The 26,793-nt window shown below is 42.5% G+C and overlaps 1 protein-coding gene across 1 annotated transcript in view; it reads left to right on the forward strand.

The window, feature by feature from the left end:
• ADAMTS2 (ADAM metallopeptidase with thrombospondin type 1 motif 2) overlaps nucleotides 1-26,793 on the forward strand; it is a 177,647-nt gene that overhangs the window by 143,633 nt on the left and 7,221 nt on the right. The window contains exons 9-21 of the mRNA XM_039559584.1: nucleotides 484-616; nucleotides 2,074-2,187; nucleotides 9,761-9,906; nucleotides 11,323-11,498; nucleotides 15,336-15,469; nucleotides 16,277-16,400; nucleotides 17,035-17,115; nucleotides 18,595-18,758; nucleotides 19,904-20,063; nucleotides 20,719-20,851; nucleotides 23,093-23,300; nucleotides 23,660-23,789; nucleotides 24,802-24,891. Of these exons, the coding sequence (XP_039415518.1) occupies nucleotides 484-616; nucleotides 2,074-2,187; nucleotides 9,761-9,906; nucleotides 11,323-11,498; nucleotides 15,336-15,469; nucleotides 16,277-16,400; nucleotides 17,035-17,115; nucleotides 18,595-18,758; nucleotides 19,904-20,063; nucleotides 20,719-20,851; nucleotides 23,093-23,300; nucleotides 23,660-23,789; nucleotides 24,802-24,891 (1,793 nt within the window). The remainder of the gene's footprint in view (nucleotides 1-483; nucleotides 617-2,073; nucleotides 2,188-9,760; nucleotides 9,907-11,322; nucleotides 11,499-15,335; nucleotides 15,470-16,276; nucleotides 16,401-17,034; nucleotides 17,116-18,594; nucleotides 18,759-19,903; nucleotides 20,064-20,718; nucleotides 20,852-23,092; nucleotides 23,301-23,659; nucleotides 23,790-24,801; nucleotides 24,892-26,793) is intronic.

Raw genomic sequence — 26,793 nt, forward strand, 5'->3', positions numbered from 1 at the left:
CTCTGTAAGTCTGTAAATGAGTCACTGCTTCTCAGGGAGGACACAGGGAAACTGTAAGTTCAGTGGTATTCTGGGCTGGTTACCCTGGCCTCTGCTTTTGAAACCTCACTTGAAAGACAGCTGCAGACAGCAAGAAATTCCACAAATGGAAAATTAATTAAACTTTCTTTTCTTCTTGGTCTCATGTGGATTCTTCCTTTGATTCCTTTCACATAAGGAGCCTGGAGACTGATAGGAATTTACCTGCAAGCTAAATGAAAATTACAATGGAAGGGCTTCAAAAAAAGATGTGTAGAATCCATTGAAGGTGGATATGACATGCTAAAAGTGAATGTGAGCATAATTGCAATATTAGCTGCTCTTCAGGACCAACATCTGAGAAATAGTAGGCTCTATTTTGTTTGGAACAAAAAGGCAATGAAACCACAAACACTGTGCAAGCCTCACAGCCCCATCTGTTCCTGTAATTTTTGCCTGTTGCAGTTCCTACGATTGTCTGCGGGATGATCCCTTCGAACATGACTGGCCTTCCCTTCCACAGCTGCCAGGGATTCACTACTCCATGAACGAGCAGTGCCGGTTTGACTTTGGACTGGGATACATGATGTGCACAGCTGTGAGTATTTAACTTTAGCTTCTGCTATTTCTCATCCAGGAGTGGTCTAAGTGTCTCTGAAATGTCCTTAACAGGGACAGAGTAGTGAAGCCCACAAAGAAAGATGATGTGCCCTCTTAGCTGTAAGCAAGGATTAACAACTGAATGTTGACATATATGTTATTCTAAATGTCTCTTGGTTTGGTTTTTTTTTAACTGGAATTACAGAAGTAATTATTGTGTAGTTTCATAAATATCTGTAGTTTTCAAGCAAACAAACTTGCTGTGTTATTGAGCCTTCTCTTGCTGGAAGCTGGTTGTTTTGCTACAAAACTCCCACCCCATGTGATGGAGATGGATTTGCTGCCACATCTCGTAGTGCTAGCACAGGGCAGCATGCTTTTATGATCCAATTTTATGGAAAGTGTGATGCATTTTGATACCTAGCAAGAGAAAAAAAGCATGACAGTGAGTAAAGCAACTTGCAAGGGCTCTTGATGCCATGCTTGGCTCTTGTGTATGAGGAAAACAAGAGCCAAAGTCTAAATTTAAAGCAAAGCAAGATTAGTAAAATTCTCAGTGGACTGGCCTCAGAAAATAGTCTTCTGCAGCAGGGCTGTGCCTCCCACCTCCAGCTCCTCAAGTAGAACAAAATATAAAATGGAAAGAGATGTTTTCAGCTGCTGGCAGCTGCTGATACGTAACATTTCTGTTTTCATTCCCATCTGCAGGAATATATATGCCGAGCATTGTCCCTAGATAATGGATGAGAACTTTTAGAGCATGAGCTGTAGTATTGTGTCTTGACACAATTCCCTCTGATGCTGCCTCGGAAGAATGTCCCAGCCAAAGAGAATCTTTTCTTGCAGCCATCCTCCAGAGCCTGGGAGATGGAGGCTTTCTATTCTTCTTTGTTCAGAATAGCCAAAAGCACGTCCAGACATCATGATTTAGTATGTTTTGTGGTGGGTGGTTCCCATCCTCTCCTATAGAAGCCATTGCACTGTAGGTAAAATGCCGATTTATTCATGGATTGGGGACCTGATCTCAAATTTCCATCTCCCTAAGAAGGGGATTACAACAGCTGAGCTAAAGTCTGAGCAGCTCATTTCCATCTCCCATGGGTGCACAAGGATTTTTTCTTTGTTTGCCAAATGAAGCAGCCCCATTTGGAGAAGCTGTAAGAAAAGGCAACGTGCGTCTCACTGCCTGGGGAAACTGATAGCTCACTTGTGTAAAACTATTTTTGCCTGACTTTATTCCATCACATGCAAGTGGGATCTCACCTCAGAGTCATGATTCTGTATGAAAACTCAAATATTCAATCCAGAGACATCACGGTGTTCCTCAGGAATCAGTGCTAACAGCTGGCATTTTATACTTAGGAAAGGATCACCCCAAACTGCAGCTTCTGTTGCTGTTTCCAGTGGGAGCTCTCTCAAAGCATCATCCACTCTGATTTTTTTCCTGTGTTCCAGTTCCGTACATTTGATCCGTGCAAGCAGCTGTGGTGTAGCCACCCTGAGAACCCCTATTTCTGCAAAACAAAGAAAGGGCCTCCGCTGGACGGGACCATGTGTGCACCAGGAAAGGTGAGAGCTGGTGCCCTGTGTGCCCACATGCTCACGTGTGTTTGCGTGTGTTTGTGTGCAAAATCAAGAGGAACAAGAGAAGAACCTGTCTGGAGCACCTGAGGTTTGCTGAGATGTGGGGCAAACTCCTGAGTGCAAGTGAAGTGTTGAGCATTAGCTCAGCTGGTTAGAGCATGGTGCTAGTAACACATGGGTTTGATCCCTGTAGGGGCTATTCACTCAAGAGTTGGACTTGATGATCCTTGTGGGTCCCATCCAACACAGAATATTTTGTGATTCTGAGCAGTGTGAGCGGGATGTAGGAACCCAGAGTGCCGAGAATATTTCTCTGCCTGTTTCTAAGGGTTCTTACCCCCCTGAACAACACTGTTTTAGCTTCAAACCTTGGAAAAAATTACCAACAGTCAGACAACAACTAGAAAATACAGTGGTGTGAATTAGGTGATAGACTACTATATAAGATTGTCACAGGGTGAAAAATTTAGAGGTTTTAGGCTTCTCTTTATAGTAAATAGATAAGAGTAAAAAATATCAAAATGGAGGATTGTTGTTGTTCTCTAGACCTTCTTCTTCTTCTACTACTCCATATTCTGCAGCAAAAGTGGTTTGGATTGATTGGATAGAAAATTCCGCAGTTCCTAGTCGTGTTACTGAATAATTGGTAAGAAAGTGAAAATAATGTACGTTTTTAGTAACTATTGATTAAAATATCTTTAAAAGGCTGTGTAAATCTTGATAATTGGTCTCACTCCTACTTTTCCTCCTTCTATGCTGTACCTGGGTCATGCTTGTGGCTGTGTTCCTCTGATAAGACTTAATAAACAACCATCTAGAAGCATTGAAACTAAAGATGTCTTGCTTTATCTCTCAAACTCCTTGCAAGGACTTTCAGCAAATTCTCTCCCATCAGGAGAGACTCGATTTATGGCACGGTAAAGTGTCACGGGGAGCATGGGGTGAGGGCTGGTGTGTCCTGCATGGCCACTCTGGGACCATTAAACCCCATCCTCAGGCAGGTCATGGCAGTGTCTGCCCCGTGCAAGTCTCTGTAGCAAAGCCAAAACCGGGGAAATTTCCTCTCTCCTACGACTCTTTTGAGGTCAGGGTGTTGTGCTTGTACCAGCAATGTTGCTGTGGTGCTGACTGGCCTCCCCTGTGCGGGGGTGCAGAGAGCAGTGGGGGCTGGAGACACGGCCAAGCCACAGCTGCTGGAGCTTCCCAGAGGGAAAGGATGGATGTGGGAGTTGAGTGCCAGCTAGAGAGAACCAACATGACAGCACAAGAGGGACTGTGAGGGGAGAAGGGCAGGTTTGTGGAGGTGGATTTGCTGGTTTGGTGAGAGCCCGGGGAGGCATGAGGAGCTGTGGAGGGATGGTGTGAGGTGGCAAAGGCTCAGAGAGCTCCGGCCGCTCACCACCACGCTGGAGCTGCTCCCAGCCCCAGTCATCCTCCGTGGAGATCACACTCTGCTCAGAGTGGGTCTGAACTCCAAGTCCTTTGAAGTCTGCTGAAAAAAATCTGGCTTCCCTAGGCTTTGGATGCAGTGACTGAGGGGGAGAGGAAGATGTTGCTACTTGGAAAGGTTTTTTTATAACCCAGTGTATGACATCATTTATGCGATAAATGAACCATATTAGCAGCTGCTGTTATGGTTTGAAAAGTCTTTTTTATGAAAATGTTATGTTAAATTAATTCCCCAGCAATTCATGCTCTATATAAACCACTCCCTTCTGGTTTTCTCTTCTTTAAACTATTCCTGTAATAACAGCTTTGTTTCTTGTTAAAAAAAAATTACATTACAATCCAAAATTTTAGACAATTTATTTGAATACACTTTTCTTTATCTTGATTTTTACATTAAAAATATTCATGACCCCCAACTGAAAAATACAGTTATATTCCATTTTGTTGCATCACTCTCTTCCCTGAGCTATTCATTCATATTAGTACTTGAACAGAAATGAGGAGAAAAAAGGAATTTGTAACCCTACAGTTAAGGATCTGTCAGTGCTTCCATTATAAACAGTTTGTCAGGATATTATGCAACTCAGCTGTAAAAATTTTCTTTGGACTGGAACTTGGGATCCAAGGCTTCAGCAAGCTGTGCAGACAGCCAGGCTTTTGAGCTCAGCAGAGATGCAAGAGAGTATGTGCACATTCTGAAGTTTCAGTAGATGATAGGACTCTGACTGTTTTATTCTCAAGGGAGCTGTCCCAGTTTTTTGATAAATAAACTTGCTGCCACCTTCCAGAAGTACCTGAGAAAATTTTGTAAAATGAAAACCATTTTATTAGATAAGGCACAGCAGTCTGAACTAAATGGTTTGGGTTGTTTTAAATAGTGTGAGTTCTGAAGGTTATATAGTTGACTTTATGTATCTGAGCTCAGCATTTGACCAGTGTATTTATTAGATGTTGGTGTTTTTAGTACAGGTACATCAGATCAGTGCTTTTACATCTGTTCCTTTCCTTTTCATCCCTGCCCTTGATTTTGCCTTCCCCTGTTCACTCTCTTCACCAACTGGGACAGTACCAGAGCCTCTTGCCTGAATGCACAGGGCTGTAAAATGCATTTATTGCCCAAAGCTGGGACTCAGTTGCTGTGGGGCAGCTTCCTCTCAGGTACCTCTCCCATGATACCTCATCAGCATTTGAGAAAAAGGAAAATAATTTCAAACATGGTTTCCTATTTTCTTTGGAATCATGTCAGAAAAGAAAAATGCAGAAACAAGAAATAAGCAATTAAAGAGGCTGATTGAGAAAGATTCATTTGTTTCCCACTTTGGAAACTTGCAGTTTTCCTGATTTCATACCTCCAATTCCCAGGGCCTATTTTAAGCACAAACCAATCACAACACTGCTGATGTGTCACAGAAACATCCTGGCTTTGCTGCAGCTGAGGGGACCGGATGCCAGAAATGAAAGTGGTGCTGGGGAGGCGAACACGGCATGTGGTGCATGGATGTTCTCACCTAGGGCTGGTGTTCACATAACTGATAACTGATCCCAAATTTAGCAAGATGCCATTGAGGAGACTCCAGTCCAGCTGCCTCCTTCCTAACTGATGGTCAAGGGGCAAGAACAGCCATATGGGAGACATGAAATCTGTAGCATATTTTTGGCAGGCAGGATGATAAGGACCATGTCTGTGCAGACCCAGGCTGTGTCCTGGACCCAGGCACCAGCCCTTTGAAAGGGAAGATGAGGCTTTCTAATGCTGTGTATTACTCTACATGTATGTGTACAGATAAGTGTATAGTTATGTAAATGTATGTAAGCTCTTCTGTGCATCTGGTTATTTGAACTAAGTTACCAAAAGAGCAAGGTTCTGCCATTTAAAAAACTTCTTATTAAGTCTTCTTGTGCAAATGAAGATACTGAGCAACCATTATGTTAATTGGCGGCAAACTAATAATTTGCTGGGTTTAAAGATAAAAAAATAACATATTCTCCTGGAGCTTCCCAGACAGAAAAGAAAACTACTATTTTGGCAGAATCCTCAAGGAAATAGAATAATTTCTATTGCTCCCAACTTGATTTTTTAAAATCAGATTGAGTTTTCAATAGCAAGAGGGAAGTTTCTATCAGTTTTGCGAAGCTTTGATGATGGTCCATGAAATAACTCCAGTGTGTAAACTTAAGCACATGGAGGTTCAGAGTCACTGTGGAGTCAGAGATACTCCATAAATTGCTATAGTAAACCATGCAGACAAGACATAACTGCACAAAACTTAACTCTGCCTGGCATTCTGTAGATTGAAAGGAAACATATGTTGTCAGCTGATAATTTATTTACTTGTATACAATTCTGTCAGCTCTACTGTTAGCCTCAGGCTTCTGAATCCAGGCAAACTTCAGAAATATATCATCATTTTTTGTTATTCCATTTAAAAAAAATATTACTCTTCTGGGGAGACATTTATGTCGGCTGAAATAGCTAACTGCTCTCCACAGGGTAGAAATAAAACCCAGAGTCAGTCATGCAGGGAGATCACATGCTTGAGTCCATCTGCTTGCTGCAGTGACTAACATCAAGGTTTGCACCACCTGAGCCTCATTTTTTTCTTTTCTTGGAGAGAGGTAAGAGCCTGGTAGCTGCCCCTGCCGACCAGGCTGATGTTGCTCTTGGATTTGGCTTCTGTGCCAAGGATCCAGCACAAACCTAGCAGATCTTCTCTTTGCTTGCACTGTCCTAATGAGATGATCTGAGTCAAACTTGGAATGATTTTTTACTCTGTCAGGAAAGGAAGGGAATGATTAAATATTGAAATAAATAGATATTTTTGAGAAGAAAAATGGACCAAGAAAAAAGGTTTCTGAAAACACTAATGTGTGCTCAAAGCCATCCAGATAATTTCCCACTGAGAAAGCTGACCTCAGCTTCTCTCGGAGACAGGAGACAGATGGGTAAGTGTGCGCTGTGTTAGTCACCACAGAAACAGGGAGAATACTTGATTCTCCACTGAAGAAACTTTTACTGGCTCAGAGTAGTCCTTAGTGTTGGAACTTTCAGTTCATCCCTTGCAACTAATTATTCTCAAACAGATGGAGCAGAGCAGGCCAGCCTGTATGTGATGGGGAATACAAACAAATAAGGTCCTGATGGGACCTCAGAAGAGTGAGGAGAACAGAGGACCCCCAGCCATGGTGCAGTGTGAGGGGCTGCTTGGTAGATGCCTGGGCTGTCAAGTGAGGAGATCAGAGCAATGCCCATCGCTGCTCAATATAAAATAGTTACAGATACCCACAGAAGATCTTCAAGTCTCTTCTTGGAAAATTGACTTGCAGATGTGTTAAGCCCACAGGAACACACTGGCTCTTTTTTTGGCATCCACAGCAGTTGTTTCAAAGAACTGCTGAAAACAGCAGTGGAATGTTTTACTGCAAGAAATTTAAGCTCCCTGTCCTGGAAATTGCACTTGTTTTGGACTGTCCTGTTTGCCAGAAAAATAGGCGAGACTGCAAGAAGTCGTCTTGTCTTCAACTAAGAAAACAATTTGCATTTACCCATTTTTTTCTCATTATAAAAAGAAATTGCTTTAAAATGCTTCATTCTTTAAGTGAAACCCCTTGTTTATGAAGGGAATAGTGCTTGAAATTGGCTCTTTCCCACCTCATTATGTAGTTAATGTAGTAGCAATAGGAAGGGTTGGCTTTAACTTCCCATATTACACTGGAGATTGTTCTCTCTCTGGTTTTACCTTCTCATGCATTTTCTTGCACGGTCTGCACAGAGTAAGATTCATTAGTGAATCATTTTGTTTTCTGTAGGCTCCTTTCTTTTAATTCCACAAAAAAAGGCAGAGCTGTGGATGACTCATTTTACATAAATGCTTGTCTCCTAATAGCTTTGCCTCAGCTTCCCAACAATCAGCATCTGACCAGCTTCTCCACTAAAAATCAGTGCTGCTCTTCCTTTTACACAGCAATGTTTGCCTTCCAGTTCAGGGACCAGTCCTAATGTCAGAGAGGGGGTTTATTACAGGTTGTTGCAAACCTACATCCCGCTGTTCCTGAATAAAACAGGGAAGAGGTTGGGAAACACAGTGTCATCACGTCTCTCCCTCTCCTCCATGAGCCCAAGCACTGGATTCTGGATCATCACATAATAAACATAGGCTAAATGGCTCCTGACATGGATTTGGTGACTGCTGTCACCTTACACCTGAGAGATGCAGCACCCTGATAAAAGGATGTGTGAGCAAGCACAGATCAGGAGCTGTCACTTCACATCTGCTTCCAAGTCCAGCTGAAATATCTATTGACAAGCTGAAGCATTGCCAGCTTCCCCCACCTCTCTGAGTGGTTCCCTGGCTGTGCAGGGCCCCACGACTCAATCAGTTTTTTCAAACAAACCCCTCTAAAGCCATAAGTAAACAGCCCCTGATGGGTACAGCCCTTAGCTTCTAAACCAAAAAAAGCAAAGGACATATTAGCATTTTGCATTTCTTTCATGCTTTGCTGAATTATCTCTTGTTCAGTCAAACATCTAAGAAAAATGTGCCCATTACAGCTCTGGAGCAGGATTGGTATAATTGGCTTTGTGGTAACTCATCTATTTCATAGGTTTTGAGTTTGAATATCTGAAGTCATGGGAAAGAAAAAAATAGTTGAAACCTTATTTCTACTCTCTCTTCTACTCCTTGTCCAATCAAATCAGCCCCAAAATAAATTGCATGAATAAAGAGCCAGTCACTGAGCAGATTAGTGAATCAGTAAGCTGTGCCTTGTCACCATTTTACTAATGATTCTCTCTTTAAATTCAGCATTATTAATGATTATCCATCACTTTTAAATTTGCCTTCCAGATCACTAATCGCTCTATGCTCAGGAACGCTCTCCTGTTATATATCTTCTGATTTTGTTTTTGCTGGCAGCATGCATTTAGCCATATGCTTGTCTTGTGCAGCCTGCCAAATTCCTGCGTTCCAGGGCTTGTTAAGCTGTGTAAAATGTTGTTGTTGACTTGAATGTTAAGGAAAGTAAGTGACTGATTTCACTTGTTGTTGCAGCCATCTGTGCTCCTTAGCCAGAGCTCTCATCCCGGCAGTAACCGTTAACGCAGACAAACTATGACAGTCTCATGCAAAGTCGTTTGTTTGCTGGAATATATTTTCCAGCACCCACACTTCATCAGTAGACTTTTATGAAAGCAGAAATAGTACTAAAAGGGTCCAGAATCTTGTGATCCTTGAGAAGAATTCTTTCTGACTTCAGCTGAGAAAAAATTCCTTGATTAGGGACTGGAGAAATTGGTGGAAAGGCACTGACAGGTTTCTTTAACAGGAGATGACAGTAGAGATGATCAGTACTGGAGCTATGAAGGCTCTTAAAGAAATAAAATAAATACCTTAGTGGTTTGGGAAATGTAGCAAATTCTATGCTTCAACTGCTGCAGAATAACTGTATTAAAAAAACAGGTAAAATAAAGGAGAAAATGTGGTAGGGCATGATGAACTGTGCTGCTGTAGGACTGTCCAGGGCTGTCCCTAAGGAATGCCTCCTGCTATTTTGGTCAGGTTTACTATGAGATCTCCAGGGCAACACTGCAGAAGTTTTTATTTAATAGCATTAATGTCTACAGTGCAAGCTGGCTTTGATTTTGTGACACTTTGCTGATCACATTTATTGTAGGAATATGTGTGTGGATTTGGGAGTGGCTGGGCTGTGGGAGAGGATGGTGCTGTGGCCAGAGCTCCTGACAGTGCTGCCTGAAGAGGCTGCAGGCAGTAGTGGAGCCAGGATGTTATTGTTAGCCTCCAAGATATGGGATTCTGCCATTTCCCTTAAATGATATCCCCTCTGCAGACAGGTGGTGAGGAAATATAACACTGAGAACAGTTTAACAAACTCGGTAGCCTTAAAACCTGCACGCACGCATGTGCATACTGACATGTAAATTCATAAAATCTGAGTGAGTTTGGGATCATGGGCACAATCTGACAGCAAGTCCCTCTACTTTCTGCTGGAGAGGTGAGAAAAAAATCCAGACCTTGTGCCTGAAATTCCAATGTGTGGTATAACAACTTCTCATCTGATACAAGTTAATCATCTATCCGATTTTCTCTTTCAGCATTGCTTTAAAGGTCACTGCATCTGGCTCACACCAGATGTCCTGAAGCAGGATGGACACTGGGGGGCATGGAGTAAGTTTGGCTCTTGTTCCCGCACGTGTGGCACCGGGGTGAAGTACAGGACACGGCAGTGTGACAACCCACAGTAAGTGGCACCCCAAGTGTCCCACTGATGTGCAGAGGCTGCACGGGGAGGATCCTCAGTGCATGCCCAGTGCAGCAGTGCAGTAAAGGATGTTGAGTGGTGCTTGTTAAATCTGACCTATAGCATAAGTTGTCAGAAATTCTACTTTTGGCCCTTAGCAAGTCATGAATCATCTTTATTTCTCAGTTTATCCATCCATTAAACTGGTTATGCAGTTAGAAGGATCTTGAAAGTGCTAATATTGTGCTGTGTAAAGCATTAATAAAAGTTTAGGGTACTATATATATATTTTTTTTTAAATGTGAGTATGAAATGATAGCAGTGATTTACTGGATTTTTTTTAAAAAACCTTTTAAAAAGTTTTCTTTAATCCACCTTCTAGGATATTTCAACAAGGTCTTAAAATATTTTCAAACTGTTTTCATTCCAAGTTGGAACAAAGCTCCTGAGATCAGAACCTTCCCCAAAGTTAATTTTAGGAATTTTGAATTGTCTTTCTTTAATAACTTACATATGGGTCATCCAGATAATGTAGAATGATTCCATTCCAGTAAGAGTGGAAGTATAGTTAATAAAGATTGGTATATACAAATGATATGAAATGTGCAATTATTGCTATCTTAATGTGCTATCATAAAAAGTCAAGATCCTAACAGCGAGAACTAAAACAATGGTCAAAATTTTATGATTTTAACAGCGAGAATATTTTTAACGTGGAATTTCTTGGTTTGTTGATAAAGCAATTGAACTTGACTAGTGTTAAAAATCATCTTATCATTGATTTTTTTTTTTTTCTAAATTGAGTTTTATGAAGCAGCATTTTCTGATGGAAATTGTTCTGTTAAGAAAAAATTTGCCAGTTCTCTTCTCAGCTTTTATTACTTTGGCAACAGGGAATTGACCTTTCTAATTATGGGCACAGTTTTAGTTGTAGAATCTATTTACAAGTAGGAAAAGCCTAAGGTACTATTGAAAACATTTTCTGTGTTTCCTGGAAGAGGGTGCAAACCCAGCTACAGGTTCTGAGCTCTGTATTGCCAGATCTGCCAGGGATCTGGTGCACATCTGCCTGGGGCACAGCACTGAGCTGGGCTGTTCTGCCTTTGCTACTGCATTAGGGGTGAATGGGAATGAGTTCTGCTGTGCTTTCCTTTCCTGGCTATACCAAGAAAATGGCTTTCCTTGCCTTTATCAAGTGGTTTGAACCTCTACTTGCAGAAGTTGCTTTTTAAAAGCTAAGTAGTGACAGTGGGTTTTGAAAGAGAATATATATTTTACATATCAGAAACACAGCCCTGGCTTCATCAAGTGCCTACTGGCATGACTGGGAAACAAATTGCTCCTCAGAAGATTTGATAGACAGTTGATTAATGAAATAATGGCAAAACTAACCATGGGTTTCTCTCCCTGTCGCAGTCCTGCCAATGGAGGCCGCACATGTGTGGGGCCAAGCTACGAGTTCCAGCTGTGCAACACCCAGGACTGTCCCAAGGACTTTGAGGATTTCAGAGAGGAGCAGTGCCGGCAGTGGGACCCTTACTTTGAGTACCAGAACACCAAACACCACTGGCTCCCTTATGAACATATCGATGGTGAGCAGCCCCTTTCCTGTGAAAACTAAAATCAGTTGCAAATATGAGAAAAAATTATATAGGGAGGGGTAAAACTTCTTCCTGGGAAATCAGGAACCTGTTAGGAGTTGTTTGGAGGGACCAGTGAGTATCAGTGTATGAGTGATCCAATCCATGCAATGTACTTGGATTTTCAAAAATCTTTGGATACTGTTCCCCAGTGACAGCAGTTAAATGGATTTACCATGAGATAAAAGGAAATGGTTTTGCACAGGAGCACAGCCCACTCTGAGAGCTGCAGAAGGACCTTGTGACACTAAGTGGCACAAGAAGGCAAAGGAAGTTTGGTGTTAATGAATGCCAGTAATGGCTATGGGGGTAAAAACTGGTGTGTATGTGTGTACGGATCTGTACAATGGTGGGCTCTGAAGAGAAAGGCTGGGAGATGGGAATAGCTTTAGGAAAAGATTGATTCAGTGGCTGTGAAGGGAGAGATGGAGAACACTGCTCTGCCTCCGTGTGCCTGCACGTTGTGTCTGCACTTTAAATACTCACCCAGTGCAGCTCAGGTTGTGCCCATCTCACTGCTGCCCATGCTGCTAAAAAACCCACAGCTGAACTCAGAAAGACCAGAATAAAGCAAACATAAACAATGACTTCTGGATGAGGAGAGTTTGGATAAACCAGGACTTTTCACCCTGGAAAAGCAAGGATGTAGATTAAAAAGATAGAGTTACAGAGTTGTGAGTGGCCTGAGACTGAATGTGGAATGGTTATTGAGTTTCTCATAATGCAAGCCTGGGAACATCAAATAAAATTATCAGGTGGCAGATTTAAAACAAATAAGAGGAAAGACTTAGTACAAAGCATCTAATGATCTTGAAATTCCCTGCCACAGGAAGTTGCAGATACCAGAAAGTTTTAGAACTTACTTTGAAAAATTCTTGACAGTTCTACAATCCATTAAGAGCTATTAAACACCAAGTTCCAGCCATGATTTTGGAAGTCCCCAAGCTGCAGAGTAGGAGGAACTTGGAGAATATTCTGAGAAAGTTTCAAGTTTTTCCTGTGTCTTCCTGCAAATGCTGCTGTCACTGTTGGAGGCAGCTGTTGGGTTGGATGGGTGCTGGCTCTCAAACAGCAAAGTCAGGCTGATTTTGTGGCCTCTTGACAGAGATCACCTCCTAGAATAAAAATGTTCCTGTTCTTGTTAATGCCTCGGCTCAACTGTCAATGCAAGTGCAGCTGGTTGATTGGGACCATGTCTGCTCTTGCCAGAAAACACGCTGAGATGTTTCACCAAACAAAAAGGCAGAGGGCAATGAGTTTCAACTTGTTGAATGAGCAGTATGGGCTGTTTGCTGGTTTTGAACCCTGTCACTTCACTTGAATGACAAATTCGTGAGGGCAGGGTTGGCCTGGCAAGGGACAGATTCTGGGCACTCACCCCATCCTCAGCCCAGTGTCATCACTGGGAGGGGAAGGGTCACTTTGGGTGAATCATTTTGCATTCCAGTGAGAGGATATTCTGCCAGAAATTAATAGCAAATTCCTTTAATTAATTTGCCTTTCTTCCCAAAGAGTTCTCAGAGTTCCCTCATTCTTTTCATGCCATCTTGGTCAGTCTGGGATTTTCAAAGGCACAGACACAGCCTCACAGCTTAATTTCATGAAATAGCATTGCTGGCACAGGGTGAGGGGATGAAGGCTGTGGCCTGCAGGACCTTTGCTTACGCTTTAGCCTTTGGAGCAGTCTGCTGCAGAGACCACTGGAACAAATCAAGTTTTTTCTATTAAATTCAATGGCTTCTGGGTCAGAAACCAGCTCATTGATGTCTGAGCACTGATCCCTGCACTGCTGGTTTCCCATATAACTATGGTTTAACTGCAGACTCCTTGAGAGTTACATTTACCTGTGCAGGGTTATTAGAGGGAACAGCTTTTGTGTGAAAACAAGGCCAGAGACAAGCTTGTGCTTGAACTAATCTATTTAAAACTCCTTTTTGTAAGGATAAGGCATATCAGTGACATACTTGTGAAGATAATGCAGTTGTGGCTCAGAAGTGACATAAATCCATACACTTCACAGGCAGCTCAGCTGGATGTGTCTGACACATTGTGCAGGGGATAGGAACAGAAAGGAGTGCCTCATGCTGTGGGCAGAGAAAAGCCACTGAGCCACACCCCAGTGTGTCCTTGAGAATCCCGATGCCCTGTTGTGCCATGGCCTGTCTCCTGTTCCAGGCCCTCTGAGCCACCATGTCCTCATCCCTGCTGTGCTCACAGACTCCTGCATTGTGCATCTGCCAGGGCAGTAGGGCGTGACTTTGGCTATGAGCTCCCAGCCTCAGTTAAACGAGAGCAGAGTGGACAGGCACACCGTCGCATCCATGCTCCTGCACCTCTACTGTGCCCAGCACCAGTGAATAGGAAGAAAATAATTCCTTGCAATAACAGGGTCTAATTTAGCAGCACTTGCACATTTACTGTTCCCATGGAGCAGTGGGAACAGAACCATCTCTAAAATAAAGCCCTTGTACAGAGTTGTTGGCACCCAGTCAGACCTGCTGATATTTTCATTTAATCACACGCAGTGAATGCGTGGTATGTGTGGGGTGGGGGTGGGTGCATACCCAGGGGTGGTGTGTAGACATCTATCTTGTTCATAGCTTAATGTTTCTAATATATGCAAATACAGTACGTCTGTCGTTATCATGATCTTAATAGTCTCCTATTAAGAATTTGCACTGAAAAAAGTACCTGTTTTAATAGATTAGACCCTGGATTTTTAGTGTGACTTCCCTGCATCGTTTGGGAGTGGTAACAAAGGTCTCTGATGTACCAATACCCAGTGGCCTTGAGGACATCAACAGCAATAACAAGGACTTTATAAAAAGAGGGCAGAGGCCATGGAACTGTACAGGGGAAGAATGCAAAGGGCCTGTGAAGATTTATTTCAGCTGAACTGCTATAATGGAAAGGTCGTTATTGTTTTAAATGGTGGGAAAAGCTTTCCAACTTTTAATCATGTTAAAATAGCAGAATCTCTATTTGTTTCATCTAGCAGGAAGGCCATCTGCTCTTCAGTGCCAAGGAAAGCACAGTGAATCCTATTATGGGGCTGAGGACAGCAAGAGACATGGATAGAATGAAATACACTAGTGGAATACAACTTTATTCAGCCAGTGACTAGTCATTTTCAGCTTTATTTTTTGATCTTAGCTCTTTGGAACAGATTAGAGAAAATACCACTTGTCTGGCTGTTTGTGCATGTGTTAGCAGTAAAAAAATGTTTTTTTGTCTGAATCTTTTTTGACATCTCATCTTGTTTAATGGTTTAAATTATCTTAAATAAAATTACAACCATGAGGGAAAATTAACTTTGTGGTTAGGATGAAATGCTCTGGTCCAGATGTCTCTGAAGAAATTTTGGATGCCAGGTTCACTCAGTGTCAAGCAGCTGCTTTTAATGGGAAAGTTACTTTGGCTTTTTTTCATTTAAGTGCCGTGCAGGAGAAACCAGCATCTCTCACAGGTAGTTGTGCAACTGAGGAAAGGTCTACCAGATTGCAGCATCTGCAGAGGATTAAATAGATCCCCCATCAAAGTCAATGATCTGTTATTTTTAAGTCTGTCTCCTAATGATGACACATGGTTGCTTTATGATGCAGCAGTTTCCAAGAGATCACAGGATTTTTCAAAGGGGATAAGCATCAATGATTTATGGGTACCACGTTGGGCTCTGTGATGTGTGCAAGGAAGAAGGGAGAACCAACACTACTGAAAGTGCTGCTCACAAGGTCAGCAACTGAACTGTGAGAGCTGAACAAGCACAATTTGGGTCATTTTATTTTTCAGCTAAGGAGAGGTGCCACCTGTATTGCGAATCAAAGGAGACAGGGGATGTGGTGTACATGAAAAGGATGGTACACGACGGGACCCGCTGCTCCTACAAGGACGCTTACAGCATCTGTGTGAGGGGGGACTGCCTGGTGAGTGTTTGGGGGCTTTTTCAGAGCTCAGTATTGTGAAAACAATTAAAGTTGTGCTCTGAGTGTTTCTCTCCAAGAATGACTAAGTATAATAACACTTTGGGCAATAAGGAGATTTCATTAGGATTATTGTCACAATATTATGTGTGATATTCACAGTTGCCATGCATGTGACTCGGTTCCAAAAGCACCTACCTACACAGGAAATATTTCATGCAGTATTTTAAGATGATCTATTACAATTAGCTTTCAAGGAAAGCTCTTCCTGCTGAGGTTTAGTGGGGGTGGAATGTGCAATGAAACAGGAACGCACAGCAGCTTTCAAGGAAAGTGGTGTTAGGATATGGCTGATGTGCATTCTCTCTGTAGTTGATCATGTTATTTTTAAAAAATCAATGACAGTTCCTCTAAGTCGGGATCTGCTGCAGGTCATCTTTCAAAGGAATTAGTCTCTGACTAGCAAAGCACTGGTGGATGTGCTTATCCCCATATAGATGCCTAGATTCTCCTGGAATTTAAGCATCTGTCTTAAGATAAGCTGAGGCTTAAGAGCTTTTCCTTAACCATTCTGCTTTCCTTCAGTAAGAGAACCACTGTGAAGCATAGTATAAAAATATAATCACCCAATTGACAGCTGTTATAGGAACAGGAAGTATTAAAATCTGTTTAGGTGTTGATCTTCCAGGAGAATACTACAAGGTGTGCTGCTTTTCTGAAGCAGAAGGTGGGATTGATACAGGAGGTGAAGGCTCATTTGACTTGAAGGGTGGATAAATACGAATGACTGTTTCTCTCTTTTGTGCACAGAAAGTTGGGTGTGACAGGGTCATAGGTTCCACGAAGCAGGAAGATAAGTGTGGTGTCTGTGGAGGAGATAACTCCCACTGCAAAGTGGTGAAAAGAACATTTTCAAGAGTACCAAAAAAGCAAGGTTGGTACATTCAGTGTGGTTTGTCCTGGGGAATTCCGGGTATTTTTTCTTGATCTCTTATGTTTCATGGAAAATACCATTACTAAGTACATCATGTGCAGCATCTTTAATTCCAATAAACAATCTGGACTTACTTCCAGATGTGTTTATAATTTGAAAATAAGACTTCTGTCCAGTGATCAGTTAAAGCTGCTGCTACCAGGGCCTGTGCATGCATAGAAGAGGACTTCCCTGCTCCTTGTTGCAGAGCTGTGGATGTACTTGTGCTTCTGATGACACCCAGCTGCTTTTTCCAAGTCACTGCAGAGCTGCAATAATATGTCATCATCAGGCACTGTCAGGCAGGAGATTGTGTGGCCTCTGTGGGTGCATATGGTGCTCAAAGGCCATTTCAGTCTGAAGCAAAATCTGTTGATGATACTTCAGGCATCCTTCTTCTGACCCAAAGCCCTTTGTCCCTGTTACATTCCATCACCTGGCACAAAAATGGGGATGGGAATAATGCTGGATTCAGTTCATCTTGTTTAATACACCCTGCTTTCAGAAAATAAGATTTATTTAAAAACCTAAGACAAACCCTCCCTGTTTGTGGCGTATTAATCCATAACCATATTTTCAAATACTACAATTATAGGGTACGTTAAGATGTTTGAAATTCCTGCTGGTGCGAGACATTTACTTATACAGGAAACAGATGCCACTGCTCATAATCTCGGTAAGTAACAAGTAGGAGAATTTTCAGTCACAGTAATTTTTTCTGGTGTTTATTTTTGTCTCTGGAGGCTGACAATGTGTTTATACATTTGTTTACCCATAACCCTCCCACACCACGTGCTTTCTCTAAGTATGTTAAATTAGGAAACTTGTTTGGCAATTCTATTTCCCTCTGCTATATTCCAGGGTGTCCCAGCCAGATCTCTGTGTTGGTATGTGCATGTGTGAAAGCTGCTGGAAGAGGCACTGAGTTACTTTATGGGGTGCCATGCATTATCTTTGGGAGCTGGAACTAGACAGTCTTCAAGGTCCCTTCCAACCCAAAGCATTCTATGGTCTTTGCGTGCATCTTTCGTGCTTCCCACCCTCAGTCATTTCTCAGCTATATCCAGATCTGTTCCAGATTCTGCCCCGCTGCTAACAGTATTGACACGAGGCTGCCAAATCAATCCAGTCTAGGAGGTAATGGAAATCCTCTCCTCCCCGAGCCCTGTAATCAATGGGAAGCAGTGACTAGTGGGCTGCTATTAATTGGAAGTAGATTCACAGCTAATGGTCTGCTGATTGTAGCGTGAGTCATCCCAGCTTCTCCCCAGTGGATGCTTCCCTTGCTGCTCAGGGCACCTGGCCCTGTGGATCCGGGAGCATTTCTCCTTCAGACAGAGTTCTGTCGGGGTGGGGTGAGTGCTGTGCACATGAACAGCTCACTTGCTGTCGAGGCCACTGCTGAGGGAGCCGGATGCTCAGGTAGCTGCCAGAGAGAGAATGGAGTTAAAATCTGGTGTTACATAACAAACAGTCCCCGCTTCTTCTAACGAGGAGGGCAAATTTTCCATCTCAGGTGAAAACCTGTCCTCATACAAAGGTGGCTGAAGTGTCTCCAGGTGAAGGACAGAGCACTGGTGAGAGCTGAAGCAGAGGAGCCAGGCTCTGTGTGCAGTGGCAGGTGCCTGCAGGAGCTTAACAGGGCTGTGTTGGTGTCAGGACTGGATCTGTGCAGGAGAATTATTACTGTTTCTAGTGTCTCTCTCTCACTGAGGGGACCTGCTGGGGGTTAGCTCAGTAGCCTTTCTTTGATGGAGCAGTAACAGCCCTCTGAGCTGCCTTACAACATATGAAAGAGCTGAATAGCTCTGGGACCCCCACTGGCTCTCAAATTGGCTCGGATTTGGCCAGTGGATTCAGAAGTTGTTATAGGGGAGCAGGCAGCTGGATCCCTGTGGCGCAGCCGTGCTGGCCTCATTTCTCTCGCAAGGCAGGCTGTGAAAAAGGAAAAAAAAGGACAACTGATGTTTCTGGAGCTGAGCAGAAAAGCATTGGCAGTTCAGTGAGACACCTGAAAAAGTCTTTCCAAACCTGTGAGGAAACAGAGGGAAAATGCACGCTGGCCTTTTCAGCTTCTTCCACTGGGACACAAGCAGGACAAAACTGGAGGTAAGAAGCGAACCTCTCATATTAACTTTTCTTGTGTTGTTCCCAGCTATTAAAAATCGTGAAACGGGGAAGTTCATTCTAAGTGAAGACAACTATGTGCCAGACTCTAAAGTCTTTATTGACATGGGTGTGGAGTGGGAATATCGGAACGACGATGATAGAGAAACAGTGCAGACCATGGGGCCACTGCGTAATGGAATAGTTATTTTGGTAAGTCAAATGGAAACCACCTTCCACAGAGCCATAATGGGCTAGCATATAACTCAGATTCCTCATGTGAGTTACAAGAAGACATCTGCTTCAACTATAAGACAATAGAAGATGTATTTTAATTCCTTTCTCCTAATTCATTGCTCTGTATGAGACCTATTATAATTCAGGTTTATGTGTTGAGCAACCAGCTGTCCTGATTATTTCCTGTGGATGGCCTAGCAATCAGCCACTGAGTAAAGACTCTGTACTTATCCTATCTGACCTGTGAGCACTAGTCAAAAAAAGGTCAGAGTGGTTCGTATAGGCTGGATCTAATAGCTCCTTCTCCCATCCATGTTTTGAAAATGTATCCTGAAAAGGCAGATGCAGGGTTCTTGTGCTTCCTGGCTGCCTTTTTCAGGGCAAAGCCAGTTCCATAGTTCCCAAGACCAGCCAAATATACTCTTTTTTCATTGCAAACTAACAAGCAATAGACTGCAATTAGCAGGGGTGAGTTGATTTAAAATCCCTCTGAAAACAACTGTAATGTGTTGGTCTACACCAGCTGAACTTCAAAGAAAGAATAAATATTATGTTTCTGGAGGACCAATATTTTGCACTTTGTTCACATTGAGTTCCATTTTCTTGCATTTGTCTTAATGCAGTGTGATAACAAAACATCTTTCTAAATAGTTTATATTTCTATCAAGATTAAGTAAAAAGCTTTGCAGAATTCCAGGATTATCATAAGAATATTTGTGTTTTATCAGAAATATAAGCAATTTCTTTGCCACTTTCAGTTACTTCTGCAGTTGAATTCGCTTTGTCTTTTAGTGGAATTATCCATTATCGTTTCAGTACAAAGTTTCCTTCCTTTGTGATGGGATATGGAAAAAACTTAGTATCATGATGTCAGCCCAATGCTGGCAAGGAAAGTAAGTCTAAATCAACAACAGTCTTTCTTAATATGCAGTTTAGAAACTCTGTGTCATAAGGATATACTTTTTCATCAGGGAAAAAATGCGTTGAGTGCAGCTAAAAGGCTGAGATCCCTGCGGGGATGTTTTTATATGTGAGCCACAATGACTATTCCATGTCATCTCACAGAGCTCCTGGTATCAGTCTTTCATATCTTTTTTCCTTACATCTGTTTTTCTTACTAGGTGATTCCTCATGGTGGTGCCAAGATATCTTTGACTTACAAGTACATGATCCATGAAGATTCCTTGAATGTAGATAACAATAACGTTTTGGAAGAGGACTCAGTGTCATATGAATGGGCTTTGAAGAAATGGTCCCAGTGTTCAAAACCTTGTGGGGGAGGTAAAAACAAAACCGCAGATCATTCAAAATTCATTCATTGCCACAAGACATTAGGGAGACCAGAGTATGGGAGGAGTTTTATTTAAGTTAAGTAATAGATAAATAAATAGTGAATGGGGTTAAAATGTGACTTAAACGGTTTGGGGGCAGATCTGGGCTGGTTCATTTCTGATTTATGGTTATGAAACTGAAAAAATGCACAAGTGTGCAAGATTTGGATGAGGGTCTCCAAGCTGTGAAGGTGCCAAACCTCAAGGTGCCATGGGGCAGCCCTTTGTAAATCCTCATCCAGTGACGTGGCCTTTGCAGTGTCAGACTCTGGTTTTGGGGCAAGATGTGAACCCTGATGCTGTTCCCCAGGCTGATGGTCAGGTTGCAGCATTGGTTCGTGGCTAGGCAGGTTTACAGAATGTTTTTGAGATGCTGGATCTGGCTGTTATTTTCATTAAAGTCGTGAAAAATAAGGGGGGTGAGCAATTACGGGTGTTAAATTCGTATGGTAAGTGTTTATTTGGTGCAGCTTACAGCTCCTTTGGTAGCGTGTTCACCTGCAACTCCTGCTGCAACCCCTGACAGCATTTGTGCAGTTCATTTGAAACTCGAGCCCTCTGTGAGGTCTGCCAGTCCTGAGAATAAGAGGAGTGTCTTTCCGCAGGCTACCAGTTCACCAAGTACGGCTGCCGCAGGAAGACGGACCACAAGATGGTTCATCGGAGCTACTGCGAGGTGATCCAGAAGCCCAAACCCATCCGCAGGGTGTGCAACCTCCAGGAGTGCTCCCAGCCCATGTAAGCATCCCTGCACCCAGCACTGCTCCCTGCAGGTGCGGGGGCACCACACGCAGCCAGCGTTGTCACCTCAAGGAAGAGGGCTTTAACTTCACCTCCATGGTCATTACAGAGACCCAGGACTGGGAGGATGTCATGCTCTATTCTGCTCATAGAAATATTCTTTCTGTGATTGCTGGTTCCTATGACTTATTTAATGAGTTGGATTGGAAAAGAATTGCTCTCTTGATCCAGACATTTGTGTTCAGGCCATCAGTTTATACCAGTATGGTATAAACAGGTTTTACACACTGTGGGTTAACCATGTCAGAACAAATGTACAGAGTGCTACAGAAGACAACCAATATCATCCAGTCTCTCAAATCCAAATCTTCATAAAGTTCACAGCATATTTTCAGACATTTAAACACAGGGAAAATACTTGACCTGCTAGATCTCTCTGGCTGCCCTTGTACAGCACGAAACGCCTGTTGTACCTTCATTTTTGCTCTACATAGTCAAGTGTTATAAATATTATAATTCACATTTTACAGGTGATTTTTTTGACTGGCAGGAGGTTATTCCTGCCACATGTAGGACTAATATATTCTTTGTGCTTCTACTGCAACAAGAAACGAGTATGTTGATTCCAGCTTTTATCCCTGGGGACTAAATACAGGTTCCAGGAATCACAGCAAATAAATAGAACATACTACACAATATTTCCTAACTTCCTTTCAAAAAAAAGATTTTAAAGAGAGAAAAGGCAAGAAACTGTGCCCCATAAACTCAGCATGGGTCAGGGTTGAATGTTTATTTATTGGAAAACTGAAGTAATAACCTAACTGTATCTCAGGCTCTCTGGAAAGGACTGTATCCTCCTTTCAGCTGCAAATATAATTGGGCCCAGGTACCACAAAGACTCAATAGGATCCTAAATTGTGCTTGGATCCCTGAAGTTTCAGTTTGCTCTGTTTCCATAGAATGCCATCCAAGCATTTTGCTCTTGTACATAGGAGAGGCAATTATATAAGAGATTTTACAAAGCTCTGTGACACCCCCTACACTAATGGGCTGCTTCTTCACTTCTGGGAAAAACTCATCTTTGTCTCAGAAGTCACCTCAGGATTCATGGTTTGACAGCTCTTGCCTTTCTCCACAGCTGTGGAAATTCTATAAGTTACAAAGAGAAACTTGGGTGAAATTGTTACTTTCTATTTAAGTGGAGTGTGTAGTGCAGTGCTTTTTGCTATTTCTTCACTATTTCCAAACCCAGGATTTTATGAGTACTTTAGGACAATTCCTTCAAGCTCAGGGTGTTTCTCCAGACTATGTATATTTTTTGGTTAAGTTTATCCCATGAATACTGTTTACATGGAACAATATTTCCATCTTGCAAATCTCTGCACTCCGTAAATATTTAGACTGCTATATATCTTCACTTAATTATAACCAAGGCTTCAGTAGTCTAGATACATTTGCTCTAAGCCTGTCTGTCCCTGTTGTTCTTCTCTAAGTTCTTTACAATTTGTAGCTATGATTAATGAGCCAGTTTGGGTGACCAGTGCAGTTTTCAACTACAGCACATTACAAAGATTAGGTTTCATTTATCAGTGGCCATACTGATTTAGACATTATGAACTTGAACCTTCTGGTTTTCACTGGAGGGTTGCCTTCCCCCAAACCAAACATTTTTGATGATGAGAACCTTGATCTGCCCCAGCTCAGCACTCACAGGGTTTTGTCAGTGCTTCAGAGATTGAGTCTGGCCAGGGATATGGCCCATGGAGTGCCCAGATACAGGCCGGGCTGGAGCTGCATTTCTAGCCCAGATGTTTTGGCTTCACTCATGTGGGAACCAGCTGTGGGGACAGCCGGTTCATGCTACATTATGAGACAAGACACATCTCATTCTCATGCACCCAGACCTCGGAAGCTCAGCAGCACCCTTGGGTGGCTGCTTTTGTCATAAAAGCAACCATATTTTTATGTGCAGTCTTGGAAAGGGCAGCTTAAAATCGAAGCAAATACAGCCAAGTAAGAATAATGCTTATCTTGGAGATAATGAGAAAGTAATATTGAAGATCTGGGTCTTACTAATGATATTTCAGGGGCAGTCAAATAACCCTCACCATGTTTTTTTGCTACCTTCTCTTTTTTTCTGTATTAGAACTAGTATTAGCATCATGTTAAACTTGTGTTTAAGAATTACAGATCAACAGTTTGAATTTTACTCTGCTCACTCTCTTTTCACCAACCTAGATGGGTTACAGGAGAATGGGAACCTTGCAGCAAATCTTGTGGGAAGACAGGGTATCAGGTACGGTCTGTGCGCTGCATCCAGCCCCTCCACGACAACACAAATCGCTCTGTCCACACCAAGTACTGCAACAACAACCGCCCGGAGGGCAGGAGGCCCTGCAACAGGGAGCTGTGTCCAGCACAGTGGAGAATAGGACCCTGGTCACAGGTCAGTCCCTTTCTGGATGTCTCAAACAACTAGTTTCTGACTGGATGGAATGAGCAGGACAAGTAATGCAACCCCTGAATTTGTGAATAGATGGCTCTGGGAATAGATGACTCACATGTACAGTTGTTTGTTTAGTGCTCAGACCATAGCTCATTCTTGGAGTATTTCACAATTCCTGGCGTACCACAAGAAGCAGTGAGTGGCTCTCCCTCTTGCTTAGCTACTATAGGTACTGCGGTGGCTCAAATAATGCACCATGTCAGCTCAAATCAAGGGCAGTCTTTTAAAATTGAAAAGCTAGTTTCTGATCCGTTGTCTCCAGAGTGTGGCTGGGCTGTAACTGCTGCATGTCCTTTCAGTGCTCTGTCAGCTGTGGCAATGGCACCCAGGATCGCCCGGTCCTGTGCCGGACCAGGGACAACGCCATCGGCCTGTGCAAGGAGAATAAACCAGAGACCGTAAGGATTTGCAGACTACCTCCGTGTCCCAGTAAGGGCTTGTCTTCTATGGCTTCTATTACATGTTGGAAAAGCATTAATTTATTTATTTGCAATGCCTTCATTGTACTGATACTTGTGTGCTACATCTGCCTGGGGGGACTCTTCTCCATAGTCCTTGTTTTGAGCAGAATTCCAAATGTGGAGCTGCTGTGTGGCCGATGGGCTCCTTGGGCTCTTCTCCTGCTGGAGAGCACTGCTTGGCCCAGGACAGCCTGAGAAGCTGGGGCAGAGCTCAGCACAGTGCTGATGGCTGGATGTGGCCAGCAGCTGTCAGCTGCCCTGGGAGAGGAGCAGTGCCTGAGTCCAACCCTGCACCCCTGAGACCTGTGGCGATTGGCAAGGGTCAGATGGGCTCTGGCTAATGAAGGGTGCCTCTTTGCTTTCCCCATCTCCACAAAGAGTTCCAGACTTGTTTTCCATTCTGTCAAACATAAATTATCTGCAGGGGTTATCTAATTCAGTTTTTAAAAGCTATAACTAATTTGTTCCTGCTTAATCCAGGCCAACAAGACCTTTATCCTTGTTAGCTTTTCAGCTGTTTGCAAATGATACTTGTGAGATGATTTCACACATTCCTATTATTAAGTAATTCATATTTTTCTTTTTTCTTGCTGTATCTCTCAGGGTAGCTTTTGATTTCTAATTAATTAGAAGCAAGCTGTCAATTATCATCTCCAATACAAAGATTTTAATGAGGCAGTGTAACTAAGCTAGGCTGCAAGTCTCTGGGGACATGTGTGACACTGCCATGAGAAGTGCTGCTGTTGAACTGGCCCTTGGGCTGTCTTCAGTGCTGGCTGTGAAGTGCTGGGCACAAGTTGTAGCAAACTCCCCGAACAGTACCCTTTGCCCAAAATCACACAGCCTGGTTGTAATCCTTCCCTGGGCTCCTTCACAACTGGAGCCCACTCCCTCTCTGAGCTTGTCCCCTTCTGACAGGGCAAGAATTTAATGCTGTCTAACATATGTTGTGTTGCATCTTTTTTTTTCCTCTATTCAAGGAAACGTTTCTGATCCTTCAAAGAAAACCTACATGATACAATGGCTGTCAAGACCTGATCCAGACTACCCGATCCAGAAAATATCTTCAAGTAAAAGACCCATTTATAACTCTGCCTTTGCCCTTAAATGCATGCCACATCGAATGTGGACTTTGCCTTTTGCTCTCTTCTTCTCTCTATGCGGAAAGTTCCCTTGACTTTGCCAAGTTTAAATCTTGGGCTGAATCTGTTTTTTCACACCAGGCACTTGGTGCTCGGTGTCTTTCTTCTCTGGAGCTTGCGTAGCACTGGTGGTGGAGGTCTTGAAGTGTTGGATGTGTGAAGTTGGATCTCCACAGTATGTTGCAGTCCTCTGAAAGGGAGCTGGGGTCGGTTTGCTTGTTTGCTTGGTGATGGTGAAAAAAGGCTCTTACTGGTTCCTGATGTTCAGTTTGATAGCAAAACTGAGAACTTATTGTGAATGTGATCACATCACAATAATGACACCTTGTAGTGCTAAAGTTCTCCTTTATCTAAAAACCCAAAATCTCGTAACTCTCTGGTTTCAGTTCGCTGACAGGGTAGTCTGATGAGTGGAAGAATTTTTTCATTCCATTTTCCTTTGTGGTGCTGTTGCTTTCCTCACCCTTCCTGCTCATTTTTTATTCCTGACCCTCACCTTTATGTTTGTGACCCGGGGAGGGCTCACTGGGAAGCAGAAGCTGAGTTTCTGCCGGTCCTTTCCGTGCTGCTCTGATGCCGTCTCTCTCGCCAGACTCCCAGTGGTTGTTTGGTGGGTTTTTTCTTGAGAAAAGCTGCGTTCATTTTTTCCATCGCACAATTTTTGCTAGTTTTGCATATTTTCACTTTAGAAACATTCCCAAAGCAGAACAGGCATGGTCCTTGGTGAAGGTGGCGTGGTGGTGTTTTTCTTAGCGTGGCGGAGGCAATATGATGTTTTCATTGACTACGATGTCTCCAGCTGCTCAGCATGGAGCTGTTTATACTCATTACATCTCTGGTCTTTTTTCACCATGTGCATGTCTGACTTGACTGGTACGGTTGTGTGTGTGTGTGTGCGTGTGTGTGCTCTTAGATGTGTCAACTGGCAAACATAACAGTGTGAACTACTACAGAATTACCTCAATTTTTATTGCTTTTTTTGCTTAGGAGATGAATTTTAGAAAAATGCCTTAACGTTGAAATGTAAATGGCATTAATTTACCAGATCCAGCTTTAAATATGAACAGTACACTGGTACCTTGAGTTAATCTTCATATGGAGTGTTTTTACTTGAATGATAACTATTGGAGGGCAGTAAATTTTATTGGAGGTTAATTTGCACAGTGCATATCCATATCTTCATTGAGACAGGATTGTGGCCTGACTTAATGAAATTTAACTGGCATCCGTGCTTCACCTTCTGTGTTTGTGTTGAGGATTTGGAATTCACAAATCATAAAGTTCTTTGTGACAGTCAGTACCAATAGTAGAAATGTATCAACTGTAAAACTGCAGTCTTGGAGCAAATTACTACCTTATTGCTTTGATCATATTTTTTGGAAAAGTGGCATTTTTGAATCTTTGGGTCGTCAACAGTGTAGCACTTCAAACTTGTCATTATCATGTGATCACATATTTAAATTTTGCTGTTAGTATTTCCTGAAACATGTTAACAATTTACATGACAAGGTGAAAAAGCAAAGACACGTATCTGGCACTGAATACTGTTATGTAAAATAATCGGTGTTTAACTGTATAAATATATTCATGACTGTTACCTTTAAATAGACAATGTTTAGTGATGTTTCAAGAGATGGGTGGCTATAGAGAATGGTGCAATAAGGTATCTGGGCATTGTGCACTATGTCTATATGCACTTTGGTTTATCAGGGATATTTTATTAGTGTTTTGTATGTATTTAACATAATATTAAAGATGTGCCAATTCAGTTTGCTTTTCAATATTTTTTTATGAGACTAATGTGCACCAAAGTGACTGTGAAACTGATTT

Source organism: Corvus cornix, chromosome 13 (assembly GCF_000738735.6).
Source record: "Corvus cornix cornix isolate S_Up_H32 chromosome 13, ASM73873v5, whole genome shotgun sequence".
Taxonomy (NCBI): domain Eukaryota; kingdom Metazoa; phylum Chordata; class Aves; order Passeriformes; family Corvidae; genus Corvus; species Corvus cornix.